The sequence below is a fragment of the Trichosurus vulpecula genome, chromosome 7 (genome assembly GCF_011100635.1).
Source record: "Trichosurus vulpecula isolate mTriVul1 chromosome 7, mTriVul1.pri, whole genome shotgun sequence".
Lineage (NCBI taxonomy): Eukaryota > Metazoa > Chordata > Mammalia > Diprotodontia > Phalangeridae > Trichosurus > Trichosurus vulpecula.
Genome location: NC_050579.1, coordinates 42,382,586 through 42,405,401, shown reverse-complemented (window position 1 = coordinate 42,405,401; position 22,816 = coordinate 42,382,586). Strand labels below are relative to the sequence as shown.

The window sequence follows — 22,816 nt, the reverse complement described above, 5'->3', positions numbered from 1 at the left end:
CCCCATCTGTAAAATGAGAGGGTTGAACTAGATGGTCTCTGACGTTCTTTCCAGTTCTATGCTCATGTACCCTGTCTGTTTTCCAAAGCTCAAGAAGATGCAGGCATCCTTTGGATAATACTTGAATATACATGGAAAATAACTAATCGCAGTCTGGCTTACCTTAGGCATCCAAGCATGCTTCCAGCGTCATCTTCCCTGACTTTATAATAATAGCTAACACTTATATAGTGCCTACTATGTACCAAATGCTTTATAATCATTATTTCATTTGATCCTCACAACAACCCTGAGAGGTAGATACTATTATTATCCCCATGTTACACATGAGGAAACTGAGGCAGGGGCTACGTGATTTGCCCAGGGTCACACAAGCTAATAAGTGTCTGAGGTTAGATTTGAACTCAGGTCTTCCTGACTCCAGGCTTAGTGCTTTATCCGCTGCGCCACGTAGCTGCCTCTAGTGCTTAGTCAGGGTAAAGTCTTAGATCTGTTATTTCGTTGGTATTGAGAAATCCCAATGAAGAAACTCTACCAATACAGATCAGCACTTTCTTTAACTTACAGTCTTAGGGCTTTGCTTTGGGCCTTGAGAAGTTAAGTGACTTGGTCAAGGTCACACAACCAATGTGTTTCAGAGGTAGGATTTGAACCCAGGTCTTCTTGACTCTGAGAACAACTCTCTATCCGCTGTACCACACTCTCTCTATGAGAGAGACAGATGATAATAACAGCACATTCTATCACACTTAAAAGTTTGCAAAGCACTTCATTCACAGCAACCCCGTGAGGGAGGTAGTGCATGTACTATCCCCATTCCACATGTGGGGAAACTGAGGCTCAAAAAATGAAACAACTCACCCAAGATTATAATACTAGCAAATGGTGGGGTCTCACTTGTAAGTATCACATCGTGCTTTCCATTGACCCAAAATATAGAATATTTTGTGTTGCTGTTTCACTGTCCCCCTGTATTAGTGCAGATAATGGAAGAGTTAAGTACATTCCTAGAAGATGAGGTTGGAGGTCCATCCTATGCATGTACACTGCACAGTAGGTGCTACTCAAGAGACTGTTCTACACACTCCCTGCTCAGTGTCCTCCCCTGGTTATAATCCCCACAAGTTCTCCTCATCCCATCCCCCGACATTACCTTGCCACCACCTTGAGCCACAATGGTGCCCCGATCCCTTGCATTGTCGCACAGCGCCAGGAATACCCTGTTAGGAGTAGAGGTTAAAGGAGTGGTCCCTAAGCACTAATATACCCCCTGACTCATATTCCTCTTTAGTCCTTTGGGGCTTTAGGGTTGAGAGAATCTGAATACAAGCAAAATCAAGATAAACAAGGGAAGGATGGTGAGGGACAGAGAATAGAACCAAGGAGAGAGTGGATGTAGTATTAATGCAACCAGGCTCAGGCCCCAGAGAATTTAATACTGTATCACTAGTTTTCTTCTCCATTAGAATGTAAGCCCCTTGAGGGCAGGAACTAGTTTGGTTTTTTTGGTTTTTTGTTTGTTTTTTGCTTGTGTTTGTAAACCCAGCACTTAGCACAGTGCCAGGTAAGTCCTGAATAAAATGCTTGGGATTTTTTCATTGTTGTTGTTTGATTTAAAAGAAAATAATTGCTCCCCCCCACCCCCTTTCCCTAGTTCTTCCCTTTAAGAGGAGGGAAATGGTTAGCATCTATAGTGATCTCATGCCCCATGTAGAAACTTTACCTTTCATCACCCTTATATTCTGATCTCCCTCACCCCTTTTCCCACTCCCCTCTCCCCAGTACCTGGCCAATAACTCTTTGGTCTGGTCCGTAAGGATGGCACTATCAGCTTTTACCATACAGGCTAATGTGGAGATTACCCCAGCCTTCAGCAGCCGCTTCACCCGCTTTTCCACAAAGTCCTTCTTGTCCTGGGGAGATGGAGGGCAGGGGAAGGTGCTTAGGAGATTCCTGGGTTCAGAAATCAGAGGATCCTGTCCCCAAGCTCTAAACCACTTTCTCTCAGCCTAAGGAATGGTGGAATGGCCTTGGAAATGGCCTGAATTTTCTCAGTAAAATAAAGGGAATAGATTTGGTTATCTCTAAGGTACTGTCCAGCTCTCACGTCCTATTGTTCATCTATGATTCAGACCCTCTCAGCTCTACATATCCTCTCTTCTCCTCCCCCCTCCTCTGCCCCTAGTATAACTCGAAACCAGGCTCTGAGTCTTTGATTATGGAAGAGAAATCCCATTCATTTTAATTATCCATGCACAAAGACACAGATTATACAAAACACTGCCATCCTTCTTTATATTGATTTGACCTTGGGGTGCTTTGAAGCAGTTTGCCTTCCTCATCCTGCCTCCAGTAGCTTGGATGGAAAGGAGCTTCTTTTTGCAGCTCATACCATGACTGTGTTGTCCCAGAAAATCAACCCTACAGTTAAAAATCCCAGACCTGGAACAAATCCTATTAGCTCACATTTACATAGTGTTCTACAATTTACAAAGAGCTTTCCTTTCCTTAGCGCATCCGTAGGAGGTAGGTAATACTGTCATATTTCAAACACCCCAAAGGATCAATGAGCTCATATTTGATTGTTCTGTCCAACAATACAGCTCACAGCCCATCTACTGGGGAGGCAATGTGGTATGGTGGGGGGAGAGAGAGAGAGAGAGAGAGAGAGAGAGAGAGAGAGAGAGGGAGGGATTTGGGATCTGGGATCTGAGTTCAAATCCTGCCTCTGGTTGTGAGACCTAGAGCAATTCACTTAATCTCTCTGGGTCTTGGTTTCCTGATCTGTAAAATGGAAGAGTTGGACTAGATATGGACCTGAGGCCCCTTCTGGTTCTAGATCTATGATTCGATGTCAGTTTCACTTCCCTGGGCGTCAGTTTCCTCATCTAGGCAAGACTGCTTCAGAGGCCTCTTCCGGCTCTAAGTCTATTTGCCTATGGACCTCTTTGAGGGCCAGTATCTTCATCTGAAAAAACGGGGGTCATGATAGGTCTCAGGGTTACCACGAGGAAACCAGTTAAAGCACTATATGTGTGAGTTATTATCATCCCCTCCATTTTACCGAGAAGGAAACTGAAGCTCGGAAGGATCCTAGTATGTGCCCCCTTTCAAGCCCATGGTTCTGGTTCCAAGCCCCCACGCTCCCTCTGATGGCCCAGATCCCCACGCAAGGGGATGGCCAAGAGCTGACTGAGGAACAATTGACCTCAAAACCATCTGACGATAGACTGTGCACAGACCAACCACCCCCTAGTGTGAAATGACAGAAAACCTGCCAGGGGTATGTGAAGCATTTATGAGGCGCCCTTTCCTCCAGAAACCACAAGGGATCATAGATTTAGAGCTAGCGGCAGCCTTAGAGGCAACCTCATTTTCATTTACAGATAAATAAGTGACTTGACCAGAATCACACAGACAGTAAGTACTGGGATTCAAGTCTTCTGATTTGAAGGCAGGCTTGCCATCTAATACAGCAGGCTGGTTCTTAAAGACCAGTGAGATGAGAGGATACCCTTGCCCACCCCAGGTCCTCACCTTGGGATGCTCCTCAGGCACGTGCTGCTTGGAGAACTTGGCGAGCTGCACCAGCTCGGGGATGACCTCCTTCACATCGTAACTGTTGGTGCAATTCACCAAGGTGGTAGCCACGGAGTACAGGATGGTCTTGTCACTGGTCTGGGGAGGAAATCAGGCAAGATCAGAACTGGGACCAGTTACAGGACCAACTAGAGAACGTGGTAAAACTCAGGGTACTGCCCAGCACATGTTGTTTAGTCATGTCCAATTCTTCTTTGTGACCCCATTTGGGGTTTTCTTTGCAAAGATACTAGAGCACTTTGCATTTCCTTTTCCAGTTCATTTTATAGATAAGGAACTGAGGCAAACAGGGTTAAGTAACCTTCCCAGGGTCACTTGAAAGTGTCTAAGGTCAAGTTTGAACTCAGGTCTTCCTGAGTCTAGGCCTGGCACTCTATCCGCTACATCACCTACCTTTAGGACATAGCTGATCTCTTTTAAAATGTGGTTGAAGTTGGGATGCTGAGTAATTATAATGACCAAGAAGCCTGGCCCTGGAGAAGAGTTGAAAAAATGTGTCCCTTTCCCTTCTCTGAAATGGTGGGGGATTCTGGGTGTCGAGCAGTGCATAAATTGTCTTTTTTTCCCCCTTTTTCATATTCTTTGTTGGCTGGGTAGGTAAGGAGGGTATATTTGATAATGAAAGTGATATAAAAATAAAATATATTAATTTAAAAAATTAGCATGATGGAAGGCTTCCTATGAACCCTTAATGGTACCCTTGAGAGTATTTGTTCAAAGCCTCCAGCAGCTGGTACGGTGCTTGGGCTGGGGACAAGGGGTTGAGAACAGGGGAAAAGCACTCAATAATCCTTCCGGAATCTAAACTAGTCCCCTCCTCCACATTTTCTCTCAATCTCCTTTGCTCACAGTCTTTCCCAATTCCTTTGCCTCCTGCATCTCTCCCTCCATCAAGTTTATAATAATAGTAGGTAACATTTATCTGTTGGTTTAAGGTTCACATGATACTTGTCATATATTACTTCATTTGATCCTCAGGATAACTCTGTAAGGTGGATACTATCATTATCCCCACTTCATAGATGAGAACACTGAGGCCGACTTGCCCAGAGTCACCCAGAAAGTAAGTGTCTGAGGCAGGATTTGAATGCAGGTCTTTAAGACTCGGTGCCTAGCACTCTGACTGCTACATCAAACTTGATCTGTCATCAAGTTAGCGTGTTTAGCGTCCCCTCCCTTTATCCTTTTATTGGGAGAGAGAAGAGACTATGCTTGACTCAGGGTAGGTGTGAGGGTGAGGATGGGGGAGGGAGGGAGGAGCTGGTATCTGATAAAGAAACAAGAGGGGTTCTAAATGGTCCCTTCTAGACCAGTGAGTTGAGTTCTCTGTTCCCCTGATTCAACTGAATGCCCTCTCTGCTACCTGAATATTGTCTCTAGGTGGAGTCCTGGCTCCTATAGATTGAGGACCCCAAAGCCCTGGGAAACAACACTCTGGGCTTCCCTGATCATATGTTACATCTGTCTTCTCATTAGTTTGATCCTTACCCTCTTAAGGAGAGAGAGGGCAGGGGCAAGGACTATGCCCATCTTACAGATGAAATCACTGAGGCTCAGAGATAAGAAATGACCCAGCAAGGACCACATAGCATGTCAGGAGCAGAGCTGGGATGGGAGTCCCACTAGCTTGACTCCCAAACCTAGCCTTTATCCTTATCCATTGAATGAGGAGCCTGTTTTCTGGAGTTCCTTTGGTCCTATAATTGGAGCAGGAAGGGGTTGAATTGAATTGATGTCCTTGGTGTCAAGGGTCTGTGATGTCAGGACCATACATGCCTTAGCTAGCTCGAACATGGCCTGTAAAGCAGGAATGTCCTGGACAAAGTCATCTTTCACATCGGCATCCAGTGTGAGGTAGGCCATGCCCTCCACAGCCCAGCGCCTGGTTCTCGCGTCTATGTTTGCATTACACAGCCACCTGGGAACGGGAAGGAGGCAAGTTAGTCCAGAAGAAGGCCTACGTGAGGACAGTAGTGGGACCAAGTGGCAATCAGAAGTGTCCTGGCAAGGGCACAGGCCTCCCTCCACTCCAAGGACACAGCTGAATATCCTTTCCACGTTTCTGTAAGTAAATTTCCTTTTTGTTAAATTTAAAACAAATTTTTAAAAACACTCATTTTATCACATCTCTCCTCTGTTCAAAAAATCTGCAATGGCTCCCTATTGCCCGCAGTATCAGGTCCACACAACTGTACCCTACCAAGAGGCCAACAGAGAAAAGCTCACCCCAAGAAGGGACCCAGGACCCCCCATCCAGCTCTCTTACTTGCGACACTGTTTGGCGAGTTTCTCCGTGGACCCTTCAGCAAACTGTCTGAGACCATAGTCAGTGCCTCCCGCAGAGCCAAGTTTACAGAGACCCTAGAGGGAAGATGGGACAGCATGGAGCTAGGCCTCGATGAAACTCTTTGGGTTTGGGGAGGGGAAGGATGGTCATAGATTTAGAACTGAGAGGGAACTTTCCTGGACACATCATTTAAGCTTTGTTTGCCTCAGTTTCCTCAACTGTAAATGAGGATCATAACAGTGCATACCTCCCCCCAAGGCTGTCGTGAAAATCAAATGAGATAATATTTGTAAAGTGCTTCGCATTTGCCTGACGCGTAGTAGGCACTTGATAAATGCTCATTTCAGTTTCCCTTCAGGAGGGAGCTGAAGGAGTATATGGGATAGGGGTTGTAAAGGCCTCTGTCTCACCACCAGAGTCCGAATCTTAATCTTCTCGTTTTTCGTTGTCTTGTAGATGTCTTTGAGCAAGGTCACGCCGTTGGTGATGATGAAGGTAGCTCGACTGAGCTTGGTGGAAGCATGAATCAGGGCTTCCACTGCCACCAGCTGGTCCTGCTCCCGATCAGAACCACACAGGGCCACCATCATCTCCATCACGCCCTTCATCCCCAGTAACTGGTTCCCCAGGTCAAAGGGGCCCTGGAGGACCCCTGACACCGTCTGGATGGCGTGCACATTCTTGTCCATGTTCTGGGGATCAAACTTGCCCCTTAAAACAAGAAAGGGGGTTTATTATAAAGGGACCCCAGTTGAACTCCTCTGGGGAAGCTTAGGGGTAGCATTCATTCTGCACCTAAGGGTGGCCATCAGCTCTTCAATCAGGGGCTCCTTCTTTGTAGAAAGATCCATCAGCCTATGGGTTCCTTCTCAGAATCATATTTAAATGCATAAAATAAAATGCAGGGGATTACAGAGGTTTACAATGATACTGCAATACAGTGATCAAAATTAAAAAAAAAAAATTAACAGAGCTCAGATTAAGAACACTTGCCTTAGGTCAATGTACCAAACCAGAATAATTTGGGGACTTGGGTCAGAATGACATAGAAAGAGATTCACTGGAATTTAGAGAGGGAGTGAAGCATAATGAAAAGGCCAATGGAATGGCAGCCAAAAAACCAGGCTCTACTTCAATCCCTTCTCTCAGGGCTTGCACCTTCCTCTGTAAAATGGGAGGGCTGAGAGAGTTGATTCTGAAGGTCTTTCCCAGCTGTGACACTACGGGCTTCTTTCACTATATGACAATCCAAACACTTCTATAAACTTAATTCAGACTGCAGTAAGGATTCGTGATGAAAAATACTTTCTACTTCCCAAGAGAGAGCTGATGAACTCTGAGTGCAGACTGAAGCATTTTTTTCACTTTTTAAATTTTTCTAGGGCTTTTTTTGGTAATATGGCTAATATGGAAATACGTTTTGAATGACTCCACATGTATAATGGGTGTCATATTGCTTGCCTTCTCAATGAGTGGGGAAGGGCCTGGAGGGAGGCAGAGAATTTGTAACTCAAAATTTTAAAAAAGAATTAAAAAAATAAACTTTTTAAACTGGCAAAAAATTGGTGGAAATGACTAAACAAATTATGGTATATAAATATAATAAATCAATAAGCATTTATTAGTCACCTAAAAAGTGAATATAATGTGAAAAAGAGACATCCATAAAAAATGCCTTAAAATATTCATCCAATAAAGATGGCAGTATTAATAAAAATATTTTAAACATGCATTCAATAAAAATGTGTAATATTAATACAATATTTTAAATATTCATTCAATAAAAGTGTGGTATTAATACAAATATTTTTAAATGTTCATTCAATGAAAAGAGTGTAGTATTAATGCAAACATTTTAAATGTTTACTCAATAAAAAATAATGTACTCTAATAAAAATATTTTAAAATGTTCATTCAATTAAAGAGTGTAGTATTAATGCAAATATTTCTGAATGTTCATTCAATTAAAAAGAATGTAGTATTAATGCAAATATTTTAAATTTTAAATAATGTACTCTAATAAAAATATGTTAAATGGTCATTCAATAAAAAGAGTGCAGTATTAATAAAAACATTTCTGAATGTTTAACCAATGAAAAAAGAATGTAGTACTAACAAAAAAATATTTTAAACATTCAATTAAAAAAGGGAGTAGTATTAATAAGATATTTTAAAATGTTCATTCAATAAAAAAGTGTATGATTAATGAAAATATTTTTAAATGTTCACTCAGTGAAGAAGGAAAGAGTGTGGTAAGGGAAGGCCAGGGAGCTAAGCCACCCGATGATGCCAGCAAAGGCCCCAATTCCGCGGTCAGCCTTGGTGCCGGAGAAGAGTAAAGGGCAGTCCGCCTCCCTCCCTACCTCGGAGTGGTGGAGAATAGGCATAAGTGAAGTGAGACCTAGCTAGGTAGAACGATCTGGTCAGGACATACAGATTAGGGAGTGCTGTGATCTCGTGAGGACTATGGCTGATGTGGGGGTTAGTTTTGCTGGTTCTTTCCTCTTTCTCTCTTGTAATCTGTGGCTGGAGAGAGGAGGGGAGATGGAGACATTGAAAAATGAGGGAGATGTTTGTTTTGTTTTGTTTTTGCAGAGTATTGCATTTATTGCTAGATTTTTTTCAAAGTATTGATCTGTTTTGCTGACCTCCTCCTCCCTGCACCCCGCTTCCTCTTCCTTTTTTAGATTTAAAAAAAATGTATCTAGGAGGAGGGAAAGGGAAGGATACGGGGGAAAATTTAGGGGATGTAAAAACAAAAACTATCAAGAGAAATTTACTTTTTAAAAAAGAAGTAAATGTAATAGAAAAACAAAAAGTGGGCTTAAAAAAACCCCAAATAGGGGCAGCCAATGGGGTGCAGTGAGTAGAGCACCGGCCCTGGAGTCAGGGGGACCTGACTTCTTCAAATCCGGACTCAGACACTTGTCACACCTACTAGCTGTGTGACCTTGGGCAAGTCACTCAACCTCAATTGCCCTGCCTTCCCCACTCCAAAAAAAAAAATTAAAAAACCCCAAAATGTCTACTAATTAATAGCAACGTATCCCTGAGCAAACACTTCCCCTCGACCTCCTTATCCATAAAATGTTGACTAATCCCCCCGTCCCCCCCATTCTATTCCACTTCAGTTAGAGCCCTGTCCATCTAGCACCCTATGCTTGGATTTCTCTCTCCTGGGGTTTCTCCACCAACGCTTGGAGTTGCCGTGGTTATTCCCCCTCCTAGGCATCGCCACCCCAACCCATGCCCGGGGGAGCCAGCTCACGTGATGTACTCCTCACAGATCTTGCGGAAGTGGTCCCTCTCAGGATCACAACGGAGGTCGTCGTAGAGCTTGTTGAGAAGGATGGAGGCCAGCATGCGGGTGTTGTCCGTCAGCGGCAGGCAGGAGGGCTGCTCTGGTACCTGCCCCACCACCTTCAGGATCTTTCTCAGGCCTGGTGGAGGGAGCAATGAAAGCAAGGCATGAGCTCCCCGAACCCTTCCAGGGGCTTATCCCCATGGAAGGCGGCCTCCCTCCTCCGAGGGCTCATCACTGAATATCCGAATCTCTGGAACACGTGCCCCTGCCTTCCTATCCCTCGCTGCCGCGTTGGATTAAAAGAATAATGTTCCTTCAACGTCATTTCCAGCCTCCTACTTAGTAGGCACTTAATAGATGCTTGTTGCTTAACTGACTAATCTGCTCACGAGTCTCCAGTGGCTCCCTATTGCCTACTAGATCAAATCCAGAGCCCTCTACACCCTCCAGACTCCAAGGGATTGTCCTCTGGGTTCTTCTGATGCCTCTGAAGGCTTCTGGGACCACTCCATCTGCTCTTCCAGGCCATCGATCCCCCCTCCCCAGTGGAACTCTCCTCTAATTAGAATATGAGCGCCTTGGGAACAGAGGCCATCTTGCTTTTTTCTATTTGTGTCCCTAGCACTTAACACAATACTTGATGGATAGTAAATAAAAATACTTTTTCATTTATTCATGCACAATCCATTCATCTGCACATTCACTCATATATTCATTAGTTCATATGTTCATGCATATATTCCTTCATACACTTATTTATACATTCATTAATTCATATATTCATTTATTCATTCAATATTTATATTCATTAATCCATATAGCTATTCATACATACATACATTAATTCACGTATAGTGTTTACTCATATAATTGCTCATACATATATTTACATATATATTTATTAATCCAGATGTTCAGGTACATATTCATTCAAATGTTTATTCACATATTCTTTTATTCATGCATTTATTCATTCATAATTCATTCAGTATATCCATTCATTAATTTATATACAGTATTCACTCATGCATTTGTTCATATGTATATATTCACTAATCCATATATTTGTGTACATATTCATTCACACATTTATTCACATATTCATTCAATATGTATATTCATTCATTAATTCATATATTCATTCATATATACATACATGCATTAATTCACATATAGTATTCACTCATATATTTGTTCATACATATATTCATGCAGATATGTATTCATATATTCATTCGTTCATTCATTCATTCATCGGTGGAAGGAACAAATCCCTAAAGTGTTGAAATAAGCTTGCACCCTTTACGCACCACAGGGATACAGCTCTACAGTGATTAGTACAGAGGAGCAGATAGAGTAGGCCCCCCAAGTGAATGAATCACAGTGACTTATGACCAAACCCTGGAGCACCCACCACCACCACCACCTCCCACGCCCAGCTGCTCACCATTCTCTATCACATAGATGGACCGGGAATTGTCATGAATGGCCAGGTCCTTCCTGGGGATGTTTTTGTTGAGTAGGTTCAGGGCCTGGTCCCTGCCCTGGCCAGATACTTTCTTATTGACCAGCATGTCCAGTAGGTGGCTAGTAATGAGCTTCAGGTCCTTCTTGGTGTCTAGGGAATAAGAGGGAAGCAGGGATGTGGCTGGGGCTGAGAGCCTCTGTTAACTGAGAGAGTATGGAAGGGAGGGGGAATTGTGGTGATGATTGGGCAGGACCTTAAAAAGATTCATGCATCTAGTGTCCAGTTCTCCCCAGGCAGCTAGGAGGAACCACAGGGTGCGGAGCCAGGGGTTAAGAAGACCAGAGTTCAAATCCAGCCTCACATACCTACTAGCCATGTGACCCTAGGCAAGCCGCTTAACCTCTGTTGACCTTAGTTTCCTCGTCTTTAAAATGGGGATAATAATGGCACCTACCCCAACAACCAAGGATCGTTGTAAGGCTCCAAGGAGAGAATATTTGTGAAAAACAATGCTATACAAATGTTAGCTATACTATATGTAACGATGGCTGTGTGAGCCTAGGCAAGTTATCAAACGCTGACTCAGTTTAGTCATTGGTAAAACGGAGGTGATAATAACAGTACCTACATCTCAGCTTGGTGATGAGGATAAATTGCAAGCCTTGAAGTGTTACGTTAATTATTGGCATCATTTTGGTTCTATTCACCAGGCTCCCCCCAGTCCCTAAACTGGATCAAAGAGCCTTTTCCTTCTTCTTTCACCTTGTTTGGCTTCGATCATATGAACGCATTGTTGGACCCATTCTATGGTAATCAGGTTGCCTCAGAGAGGAGAAAACGACTTGGCCGACGTTGCAGAGTAAATTAGGATTAGGTCAAAAACACAAGTATCCTACACAAGTAGGAATGCATAGATCTACAGCTGGAAGGAACATCAGAGGCCACCCCAGGTGTTTGGTTTTGTTTTTGGCAGGGCAATTGGGGTTAAGTGACTTGCCCAAGGTCACACAGCCAGTACATGTGTCAAGTGTCTGAGGCCGGACCTGAACTCAGGTCCTCCTGACTCCAGAGCCGGTGCTGTACCCACTGCGCCACCTACCTGCCCCCCCCAGGGGTTCTTGTGGGTGTCAAAAGCCAGCTTACCAAGAACCAGAGCCTCTTCCTTCCCACGATGCTCTCGCTTGTCCTCCCCAGACAGGGCATCGATGATGGTCTGAAGGAGGCTGCAGACCGCCCGGGAGATCTCCTCCTCCTCCACTGCCATCCAGCCACAGATGCGATCCATTTGAATGGTGCGCAGGATCGCCACTGCCTGGAAGCCCCTCAGGGGATGCAGCCCCCATATCCGCCATCAGCTTGGCCCATTTCTTTGACCCAAACCCTCCCTGTATCCTGAGGAAAAGGAAAGATCCGAAGAGGAACCCACCCCCACCCTGCCCTGTGGCACTTGTGATCCCCATAGCATCCCCTTACCCCACCTGATCACTCTTGCTGCTCCCCATCCTGAAATTGCTTTTTATTTATTTTTTTAATCTGCTCATATAAATAAGAATAGCTAACACTTCTATGGCACTTCAAGGTTTATAAAACACTTTATGTGATCTTGTTTAACAACCCTGGGAGGTAGGTTTTATTTTACAGATGAAGAAACTGAGGCTGAGGGAGGTTAAATGATTTACCGAGGGTTACTCTAGTAGATATCTGAGGCAAGATTTGAACTCAGGTCTTGAATTTAAATGTAGCCCTCTCTTCACTATAGCACCTAGCTGCTCTCTTATAAAATCTAAGTTCCTTGAGGGCCTGGACTATTTCATTTTTGTTACTGTTTCCCAAGCACCTCGCACAATGCCAATCTACAGTAAGCAGATAATAAATGCTTACTGAATGATTGACTGACTTGTATAATTCATCAAATCACGGCCTCTCCTTGTTGTTCAGTCGTGTCAGACCCTTCGTGACCCTGTGCATCACAGCACATCAATACTGTCCATGGGGTTTTCTTGGCAAAGATACTGGAGTGGTTTGCCATTTCCTTCTCCAATGGATGAAGGCAAAAAGAGGTTAAGTGACTAGCCCAGGGTCACATAGCACACAGCATTTGAACTCAAATCTTCCTAACTTGAGGCCCTGTGTTCTATCCACTCAGCCACCTGGCTGCCTCAAACCCTCTCCTAGCCAATCCAGTTCTGGCTTTCTTTAGGGAAGAATTCTCAGGGTCAAGATCCCTACAGGGCCCCTACTCACCCTGGCCTGATGCCCATCGCACACGCCAGACAGCGTCCGGATAGCAGCCAACACCAGAGCCGGCTTCTTGGTGTCTAGTAGCTGCAAGAGGAGGGCCGCTCCATTGTTCTGGAAAATTTTCTCAGCTCCAGCGTCTTCTCGGCCCAGGACGATGAGGTTGTTGGCTGCCTTTGAGGGGAGCAGGAGGAGTAAGAAGGGATGGTGAGCGTGCCCACGGCCATGGACCAAGTACAGTAGGAACGAGTCCAAGTGTGCGTTGAGAAACCTGACCCTCAGGAAGTCAACTGGAAGCATATTTTAGTGCCAGGATTTAACATTAATAATTTGTTGTTGTCATTCGGTCATTTCAGTCGTGTCCGACTCCATATAGGAGTTTTCTCAGCAAACACGCTGGAGGGGTTTGCCATTTCCTTCTCCAGCTCATTTGACAGATGAAGAAACTGAGGCAAACTGGGCTAAGTGACTTGCCCAGGGTCACACAGCTAGTAAGTGTCTGAGACAGGATTCAAATTCAGGTCTTCCTAACTGTAAGCCTGGCAATCTACCCACTGCACCACCTAGCTGCCCCTATAGTCTGTTCTTGCTCATGATAATGTCTCTAGTTCTCTTAGATGAGTGACTTCATAAGCCCTCTGGGCCTCAGTTTCCCCCTTTGTGAAATGAGTGAGTTGGACCAGATGATTCCTAAAGTTGCTTCCAGCTCGAGAACCTATGAAACCATCCAGTCCCATTTTACAGACTAGGAAACTGAGATCCAGTAAGCTAAAGGAAGCCACCATACAAGGTCATACGGTAACAAATAGTAACACCAGTATTTGAACCCAGGTCCTGACTCCAAATCTGGTATTGCTTGCGCTATACCAGACTGGACTGGGGAGCCAAGTACCAGAGATGGTAGCTCCGTTTTTTGTTTGTTTGTTTTGGGCTTGGGGGATGGAGGGAAAGGAGGAGAGAGGAGATTCCACAGAATTTGCAGATGTGTCCATGGCCTAGGGGAATAATTACACTTTAGATTCAGCACTCGATGCTCTCCAGTGTCCTTTCATAAACATGATCTCCCTTGGTCCTCTTGAATTTTTAAATTATAAATCTTATTAGCATACTACACATATCAAATATTGTTTCCCTACCAACCAGTCAGCACGATCTCCGAAGTGGTTTTGGATTTGCAGGCGGAAGGCCTCGATTTGAACCCTCACTCTATCGTGCGATACCTGGGTGTCCCTGGGCAAATCACTCTCGCCTGCCTCAGTGTCCTCATGTGTAAAACGAAGGGTTAGGCCAGACGGCCTCCCAGTCCCAGATCTCTGCTCCCGTGACCTATACTGCACTTGGAAGGTTTGCAAAGCACTTCATAGACTAGGGCCATTTGAGCCTCACAACAATTGTGGGAAGTAGGTGCTTTTATCACCCCCGTTTCTCAAATGAAACAGCCTCAGAGAGGTTAAGTGATCATAGCTGATTAATGTTGGAGGTGCCATCCCAACCCAGGTCTCTTCTGATTCCACAACACATGATTTTTCCTGTCTTAAAAAAAAAAAAATGTGAAAAAAAAAAAGAAAAAAAAATGTGTTTTACTCTTCTTGGAAATTCCTCTCCTAACTCCCGTGGCCCCCTGTGATGTAGGCAGGGCAGCCAGGTGGCACAGCTGGGCCTGGAGTCAGGGAGACATCTTCCTGGGTTTGAACCTGGCCTCAGACACTTACTAGCTGTGTGACCCTGGGCAGGTCACTTAACCCTGTTTGCCACAGTTTCCTCATCTGTCAAATAAGCTGGAGAAGGAAAGGGCAAACAATTTCAGTTTCTCTGTCAAGAAAACCCCAAATGGGGTCACAAAGAGTCAAACAAAACTCAACAACAACAACAAAAAGGGAAGACGGATTATGCCCATTTACCAGATAAGGTCTCTTGGGTTTGGGTCAGAAGAACAGCGCTCTCCGTACTGCACAATCTCTTATTGGACGGACATTGGAGAGAGACCCCTCTGGCTGGGGTCGGGGCGGGAGCGGGGACAGTAGCTAGGAGGAATAGGGGGGTGTAGAGAGAAGATGGGGAGCCATGAGAGGAGGGCTTACCTTCTCAAGCTTCTCGGTCTCACTTTTCTCATCCAGTAAGATCTCAAACATCTTCTGCACCCTGGAATCTGTGGAAAACTGGACATGGAGCTGAGGAAGAAGGGGAGGGGAGTGGAGGGGTGGCAAGGAGAAAAGAAAGAACTTCAGCCTCATGTTAAGACAATAGGATCAGACATCCAGAACAGGAAGGGACCCAGAGGGCACCTAGTCTCACGCCCTCATTTTACAAATGAGGACGCTGAATCCCAGAGAAGTTAAATGATTGACCTTGGTCACACAGCCTCAGTGGTGGGATGGGATTAGACGCCAGTTTCTCCAACACTAGACGCTTTCTTTGCTGAGCTCAGACATCCCCTGGTCCCCAGTTCCTTTTTCAATTAAATTAAGACTTTGAACACAGATTTTAACAGCATCACTGCCCTCTCCCAACTCCTCCTCCTACCAGCAACTCAGGCATTTTGCAGCATTTATTAAACGCCTACTGTGTGCCAGAAGGGAGGATAGGTAGTGTAGTGACTAAAGGGCCAGACCGGGAACTGTGAAGAGCTGAATTCAAATGTAGCCTCGGAAACTTACCAGCTGTGTGAGCCTAGACAAGTCATTTAACTTCTGTCTGCCTTGGTTTCCCCAAATGTAAAATGTGGTGCACTATCATATCTTCCTCCCAGGGTTATTGTAAGGAGAAAATGAGATAATATTTGTAAAGCAATTGATCAGTCTTCTACTGGAGACCTGTCTTCCACTCCCCCTCTCCCATCTCCAAGCTGTCAATGCCTTCCCTTTCAAATTACCTTCATCTACTCTGTGTATATCTCGTATGCAACAAGTTATTTGCATGTTCTCCCCTGTCAGAATAACAGCTCTTTGTGGGCAGAGAAAGGTGCTTTTTTTTTTGGGTCTCTCCAATACTTAAGCACAGTGCCTGGTATACAGTAATTGCTTAATAACTACTCGTGGACTAGCTGACTATCTTTGTATCCCTGGTGCCCATCATAGAGCCTGGCATATAGGATAGAAACTAGACATTCTTGAATGGGGAAATTCCCTCTGCCAAAGTAGGGTGGCATCTTCTCTGTAATATATAGTCTTAATTATCTAGAACATTGAGAGATTAAGTTTCTTCCCCAAACCTACACACTCAGTATGTGTTAAGAGTAGGACTCAAAGCCAGGTCTTTCTACCTTCTAGGAGGGTTCTCTATCCACTATATACTACCTGCTGCCTGACATGTAGTAGGTACTCAATAAACACTTGTTGAATGCTGAATGAAATTGAACTTAGCATTAGGACCACCATCCACCTCATCTGTTGTCCATTCAATGTACCTGAGGTCAGTCTCTTTTCAGGGGCCCCCAAGCAGTGAAGGAATCTCTCTTGTCTGTGCCTAGCAACTCTTTGGCAGAGCTAGGAACAGAACCAAGCGTCCTGAGGCCCAGGTCAGAGATCTTTCTACAACACCATACTCAGGCTAAGTGGAAGCAAGACCCATGCTGTAAGGCCAACTTGAAGATGACCTTGCTCTATAATACAGAACCTGTAATGCTATAGGGCTTTGAGTCATAAAGTACTTTCCTCACAATAGTCCATCAAGGTAGAAAGACAGAGATCATTATATTGATCTTACAGATGGGGAAGATGAGGTCAACAGAGTAGGAGGAGAGAGAAGGAGACAGCTCACCTTCTCATGGATGCTAGAATTAAGGCGCCTCAGAGTCTCCTGGAAGTTCCGGTTTTTGGGTTCAAGTGTAGCACAGCGTTGCACATCCTTGAAGGCCTGGTCCAGCTTACCCAACTGCTCCAGAGCCTGGCATCTGCGGAACAGGGCCTTGACGTCTGAAGCTTCAATGTCAATGGCTGGCAGGAGAGATAAATGGAAAATGGCTTCAGTCTACACCAGGCCCCACCTTCCTAACTCTAGAAATGCTGCTGCTTATTTATCTCTTTGACTTTGGATTCTCTGTGTCCACAGTCCGTGTCTGTTCTTGTAAGCAACTGAGTCTTCTTTGTACATGTGGGCCTCATTTCACAAAACCCAGTATTGAAAATCCAAGCTTACAAAACTGATTCATCAAGGTATGATTACCAACATTCAGAAAAAAATTCAGGAGCTGACCACCGAATGATTAAAATAACCAAGAAACTTGGCCCTGAAAAAGAGCTGAGAACATGTACCTCCCTCCTTTCTTTGCAGTGGCAAATGAATGAGCGAATAAAGCATTTACTCTGTACAAATCATGCTAAGCGCTGGTAATATAAATAGAAGAGTGAGACAGTCCTTACTCTCTAGTAGGGGGCTATGGATGTGGAATGTCGCACAGACTTTCGGACTTGGCTGATATGTTGGTTGCTTATGCTAAGCTGCTTCCCACTGGGAAAGAGTGGGAGGAGGGATATATTCAGAATAAAGAGAACATAAAACAAAAAAACACAAGTTTTAAAAACTTAAAAACATTCACAGGGCAAGGTTTCTTTAATGAGGAATTCCCATGGTATATTGAATTCATAAAAAGTTCTTTTCCATGTAACTTCCCAGGAACATACATATAATATAAATTGAGATGTACACTCATCTCTTCCCATAGCACCTAGCATAAGCATCAACAAAGCAACAAGCATCTATTAAACACCTACTATGTGCTAGGCACTGTGCTGGTGCTGGGAATACAAAGATCAAAAAGAGGTAGTCCTTGCCTTCAAAAAGCTCACATTCTACTAAAAGGACACAACGTGTCTATAGAAAAAGAAAAGCCAAATATAAACAAAATAAATAAAAAGTGAATGGGAGTGAGATTGAACAGGGGAATCAGATAAAGTCTTTTGGAGAGGTTGGCTCTTGAGTTAATAACATTCCAGGCATGGGCAAAGCCTTGGAGGTGGGAAATGGAACATCATGTAAGGGGGATGGCCAGTAGGACAGTTTGGCTAAAACTGGGTAGAATGTGTGAGGAAGAATAATGTATAATTAGCCTAAAAAGGGAGACCAAAAACAAGATTTTAAAGGGCTCTAAATGCCAAACAGAGGAAGAATTTTAAGCATTAACAAAGGCATGTGGGGAATGCAGAAGGTGCCCCATCAATGGTACTGACTGGTTCCTATAAATCTAGGCTGAGAGAGAAAAAGAATGAGGGCAAGGAGCTGGGTACAAGGGGAGGAGGCCACTCACCTTTGGATGCATCTGATGCTGCTTGAGCGTAGCTCTCCTGGAAATCAGAGAGATGGGAAGGCTCATCAGTAAGGACTTCACAGAGAAATGAGGGGCTTGGACTTGATGGTCTCTCAAGTCTTCCTGGTTCAAAATTCTAAATTCTAGCTACTGGAGGGATGTGGGAAGGTGTTAAAACCCCTAGAGGTCAGTTCTGGAAAGCTTCTTCACCACCCCAACTTTGTGGGAATCAGCTCCCATCAAGGAAAGTTAGAATTAGCCTGACCTTGATGTTTCTTGGACTCATTGACAAAGGTCAAAGAGCACAGAACTCTGACCCTTGGTTTAAATACGGCCTTATACCCCTAAAATAGGTCCTCCCCCCCGCAAAATAAAATCCAACACTGCTCCCCTTGCAAGTTGGAAAATGATAGGCTCTTTCCTCTATGCAAGAGTGAAAGTTGGCCGACCTAGGAGCCCCAGGATGAAGAGCCACAGGGAGGCAGATGACCAGACAGCCCAGACTCTCCTGATAGTCCCGAAGTCTCCCCATCTCACACCCATGGGCCTCCCCCTCCGTCCAGCTGGCCCCCTGACCATTTTCAGACCACAGGCTGCTCTGTTTCGGTACAGAGTAGCCAGCAGGGCCTTGTCCTTGGTCAGCGTCAGGGCCTGGCTGTAGCTTCTGGAGGCCTCTTCATAATTCTGGTTTTGAAAATATTTATTCCCCTCTTCCTTCAGCTGCACAGCATCTTCCATCTGCAATGGAGGAAAAAAATGAAGGATGAGGATCATGAGCATTTATCCAGCTCTTCCAAGTTGAAAAGCACTTTATAAACATTACCTCATTTAATCCTCACAACTGTGAGGATTATCATCCCAACTTTACAGATAAGGAAATTGAGGCAGAGAAAGGAGAAGTGACTTCCCAGAGTCACACAGCTAGTGAGCATCTGGGGGAGGATTCAAACAGGTCTTCAGGACTCCAAATCCGGCCCCCTATCCACTGTTTGGGGAAGGAAGAATCAGCTCTACCTTCTCCTAATCAGTGCTGTGTTAATGTGTCAATGAGGCTGGACCCATTCTCTAACACCAGGGAAGGGATCTTTCCCAGCCTGAGGAGTATTAGCTCAGGGGGAAGTACCCAGAGGCTTCCAAAGCTCAGGGGAGAAGCCTGGGTTCTTCACCCGGAGACTAGTTAGTACAGTGGTTAGGGTGTTGCAGGTGGAATCTGAAGATGTGGGTTCAAATCCTAGTTCTCTTATTTGCTCACTGTATGACCCTAACGCTCTAGGCCTTGGTTCTCTCACGGGACAAATAAAGGGGATTGGATTGGATGGCTGCTAAGGCTCCCTCCATCTCTAAATCTATGATCCCAACCAGCTAAGGGTAAAACACCACTTTCCCACAGAGCAAAACCCTTCAATTTGAGGTATAAGAGAAAAGCTCCAGGGTTCAGCACTGCCCCCCACCCCTATCACTTAGCCCATTTCCTTCATCCCTCCCCAAGACCTGAGCAGGGGCTTTTCATAGATACAAATACTAATTTCTTTGGTAAGACTCAATAAAACTTCATGATTCCCTCTTCTCCCTCCTTCAGTGCAAGGCCACCCTCCACCCCCCAGCACACCACTAACTTTGCCTGAAATAGACATGGTCAGGGATACTTCCTCCAGGAAACCTCTCTCCTTTGTTCCCGGCAGCCCAGTCTGTGTGAGACCCTGAAGCCAGCCTGTCTCGATCTGCTCTTCCCAACCCCCCACCCAGGAGACTTTATCTCTTCAACCAGTGGCTCCCAACCATATTTGGTCTGTAGGTCAGGTGTCCCCGGGGCCTGTCACTGACACTTATGGACCCTCCCTCCCCCTCTCCAAATAGGGAATCCACAAGAAAACACTGCATTCCCCTCCCCAATTCTGCCAGTTTAGGGGCTAGTTCAGACGGCAGATGGATGGGGAGAGGGGTGTACCCCAATAAAAATGCCACTGAAGTGAGAATTACTCTCACTGAGCCCATCCTAAATCTACACTCCTAGTCCTCTCCCTTCTCCTCCCCCTTCTCCTCCCCCCCCCCCCCACCCCACACAGACACTCATGGCTGCTATTTTCAGAGATAAGTGACAGCTGAGGTAGATTTTAGACAGACATGAGACAAGGATGTGGCAGCTGCCCAGAACAAGAACCAACTGGCAACTTCTAGAAATGCTTTGGGAACTTGGGGATGAGAGAGGAAGAAAAAGTCCTTCAGCTCCTCCCCCTCCCCCATCTCCCTTCCCCAAAATGTTCCATCCCTTCAGGACAGAGAGTAAATATGGCAGGCATCCTTTGTTTAAAGGTTTTACTCTGTATCAATGGCCCCCAACCTCTTCAACTTCAAATCCTTTCTCAGTCATTTCTTAATTCTATGACCCTATGACCCCGAGAAAGTCATTTCCCCCCTCTCAGCCCCAGTTTGTTGCTGTTGATTCATGTCCAACTCTTTCTGACCCCATTTGGGGTTTTCTTAGCAAAGATACTGGTGTGGTTTGCCATTTCCTTCTCCAGATCATTTGACAGATGAGGAAACGATCCTTACTCGAAAGGGGAAGTGACTTAGAGGGTTACAGAGAGTCTGAGGCCAGATTTGAACTCGGAAAGATGAATCTTCCTGACTCCAGGCCCAGCGCTCTAGCCACTGCACCACTCGCCTCAGTTTACTCTTCTGCAAACTTCAAGGGTCAGACTCCATAGTTTCTTGTATCTCTTCCAGTTCTAAATCTATAATCCGATGATCTTATGTACAAGGATCTTTTAAAAATGTATGTTAAAATTTTATCACAGTGTTCTACAAGTGGGGTGAGACTAGGTAACCAAGGTATTCTGCTGCTCCAGATTTATGATTCAAATCTTGCAGTTGAGGTTTTCCCTCAGTTTCCCCATTTATAAAATGTTGGATTAGGTGACCTTTGAGAGCCCTTCCTTCTCTAGATCTATGAGCCAATAGAAAATACAGAACAAAAAGCTACTGTAAATTGAATTATCCTTTTTAGATTAATTTCTATTTTGTCAGTCCCATATAAGCATTTATACATATTTGAAAAATAATAATACATATATGTGTAATACATGTGTAATATATATTTAGGGACTCTGGGTTCACTGGTTAAGAGCAAGGTACTAGGGGCAGCTAGGTGATGCAGTGAATAGAGCACTGGCCCTGGAGTCAGGAGGACCTGAGTTCAAATTTGGCCTCAGTTACTTGACACACTTACTAGCTCTGTGACCTTGGGCAAGTCACTTAACCCCAATTGCCCTGCCTTCTCCCCCCCCCCAAAAAAGAACAAGGAACTAATAGTGTAGAAAGAGTACTGGAGTTGTACTCAGATGATCTGAGTTCAGATCTTGGTTTTGCTCAATGTGTAACCCTGGGCAAGTCACTTAATCTACCCGGGGCCTCAGTTTTCCCCATCTGTAAAATGAAGGAGTGGGCCAGATGACCCTAAATCAAGAAAAAAGCAACAAAAATGATCATATTCTTTAACCCATCCATCCCACTGCCGGGCATTTACCCCCAAAAGGTCCAGGACAAAAATAAAGTTCTCATATACACAAAAATTGGCCCGGCAGCCCTTCCTCCAGCTCCTTGAGGGCAGAGATTGTTCCACGTCTTGTCTTCATATCCCCAGCCCTTAGCTCGGTGCCTGGCCCGTGGCAGGTGCTTAATGACTACTGGTCGATGTCACACCAGTTGTGTGACCCTGGGTGAGTCACTTAAAGGAGTCTAGCCTCCATTTACTCACCTGTACAGTAAGGGTAACAGCACCTCCTATCTCCCAGTTGTGAAGATAAAATAATATTTGTAAAGAGTTTTGCGAATCTTACGGCACTGCGTAAATGCTACCTGCGGTGATTGATTGATTTGGGGGGGGGAGGGGGTAACAAAAACCTGGAAACAAACCCATCAGCTGAGGAAAAGCTAGACAAACTGGGTACATGAACGTGATGGACTACGGAGTCATGACAAGAAACAACGAATAGGAAGGATTCAGAGGAACACGGGGAGATTCATATGACCTGGTCTTTGCTACTAAAAAAAAAAAAAAAAGCAAAGGCCAGCTAGTCAACCCCCTCCCCCAGTTTTACAGACGAGGAAACTGAGGTAGGTGGGTGTACCTAGGATCACACAGGTAGTGAGCCTCAAAGACTGTACTTGAATCCAGATCTTTTGACTCTCGGGCCATTTATTCCAACCCTCTTACTTTACAGATGAGGAAACTGAGGCTGAGAAAAGTGAAGGTCACACAGGTAGAAAGCATTAGAGGTAAGACTTGAACTCAGGTCCACTAACTTCAGAGCTTGAGCTCCTCCTGCTGGGTCACACTGCCTCCCATTCTCTTCCCTTTCTCTCATTACCCTTGAATGTAATAAGCTCCTTTTGAGGAAGTACTGTTTTATTTTTGTCTTTGTGTTCACAGCATGTAGCGTGTCTGGCACACAGTAGGTATTTAATCAATGCTTGTTGGCTGACGCCACTGTTAGGTCAGGTCCAGGTCCTTTTTTCTGGTAGAAGAGATACTGTGAAGGGAAGATGCCTGAACCGGGTGGTAGCAGTGGTGGGAGGGAAGACCCTGGAAGGAGAGGTAACTGGGTCTGACATTTAAATCTGGAATCACCAGGGAATCCAGCTAGTCCAAAATCCTCTGTTACAGAGGCCCAG

The 22,816-nt window shown here is 44.8% G+C and overlaps 1 protein-coding gene across 1 annotated transcript in view; it reads right to left on the bottom strand.

Annotated features, from left to right (window-relative positions):
- UNC45B (unc-45 myosin chaperone B) overlaps positions 1–19,895 on the bottom strand; it is a 28,643-nt gene extending 8,748 nt beyond the window's left edge. The window contains exons 1-15 of the mRNA XM_036768884.1: positions 19,759–19,895; positions 18,719–18,880; positions 18,143–18,179; positions 16,657–16,832; positions 14,979–15,068; positions 12,904–13,071; positions 11,803–11,971; positions 10,639–10,809; positions 9,156–9,327; positions 6,298–6,598; positions 5,867–5,961; positions 5,377–5,518; positions 3,538–3,678; positions 1,786–1,913; positions 1,154–1,220 (exon numbers count right to left, since the gene is read on the bottom strand). Of these exons, the coding sequence (XP_036624779.1) occupies positions 1,154–1,220; positions 1,786–1,913; positions 3,538–3,678; positions 5,377–5,518; positions 5,867–5,961; positions 6,298–6,598; positions 9,156–9,327; positions 10,639–10,809; positions 11,803–11,971; positions 12,904–13,071; positions 14,979–15,068; positions 16,657–16,832; positions 18,143–18,179; positions 18,719–18,880; positions 19,759–19,776 (2,037 nt within the window). The 5' untranslated portion in view covers positions 19,777–19,895. The remainder of the gene's footprint in view (positions 1–1,153; positions 1,221–1,785; positions 1,914–3,537; positions 3,679–5,376; positions 5,519–5,866; positions 5,962–6,297; positions 6,599–9,155; positions 9,328–10,638; positions 10,810–11,802; positions 11,972–12,903; positions 13,072–14,978; positions 15,069–16,656; positions 16,833–18,142; positions 18,180–18,718; positions 18,881–19,758) is intronic.
- Positions 19,896–22,816: the final 2,921 nt, after the last annotated feature.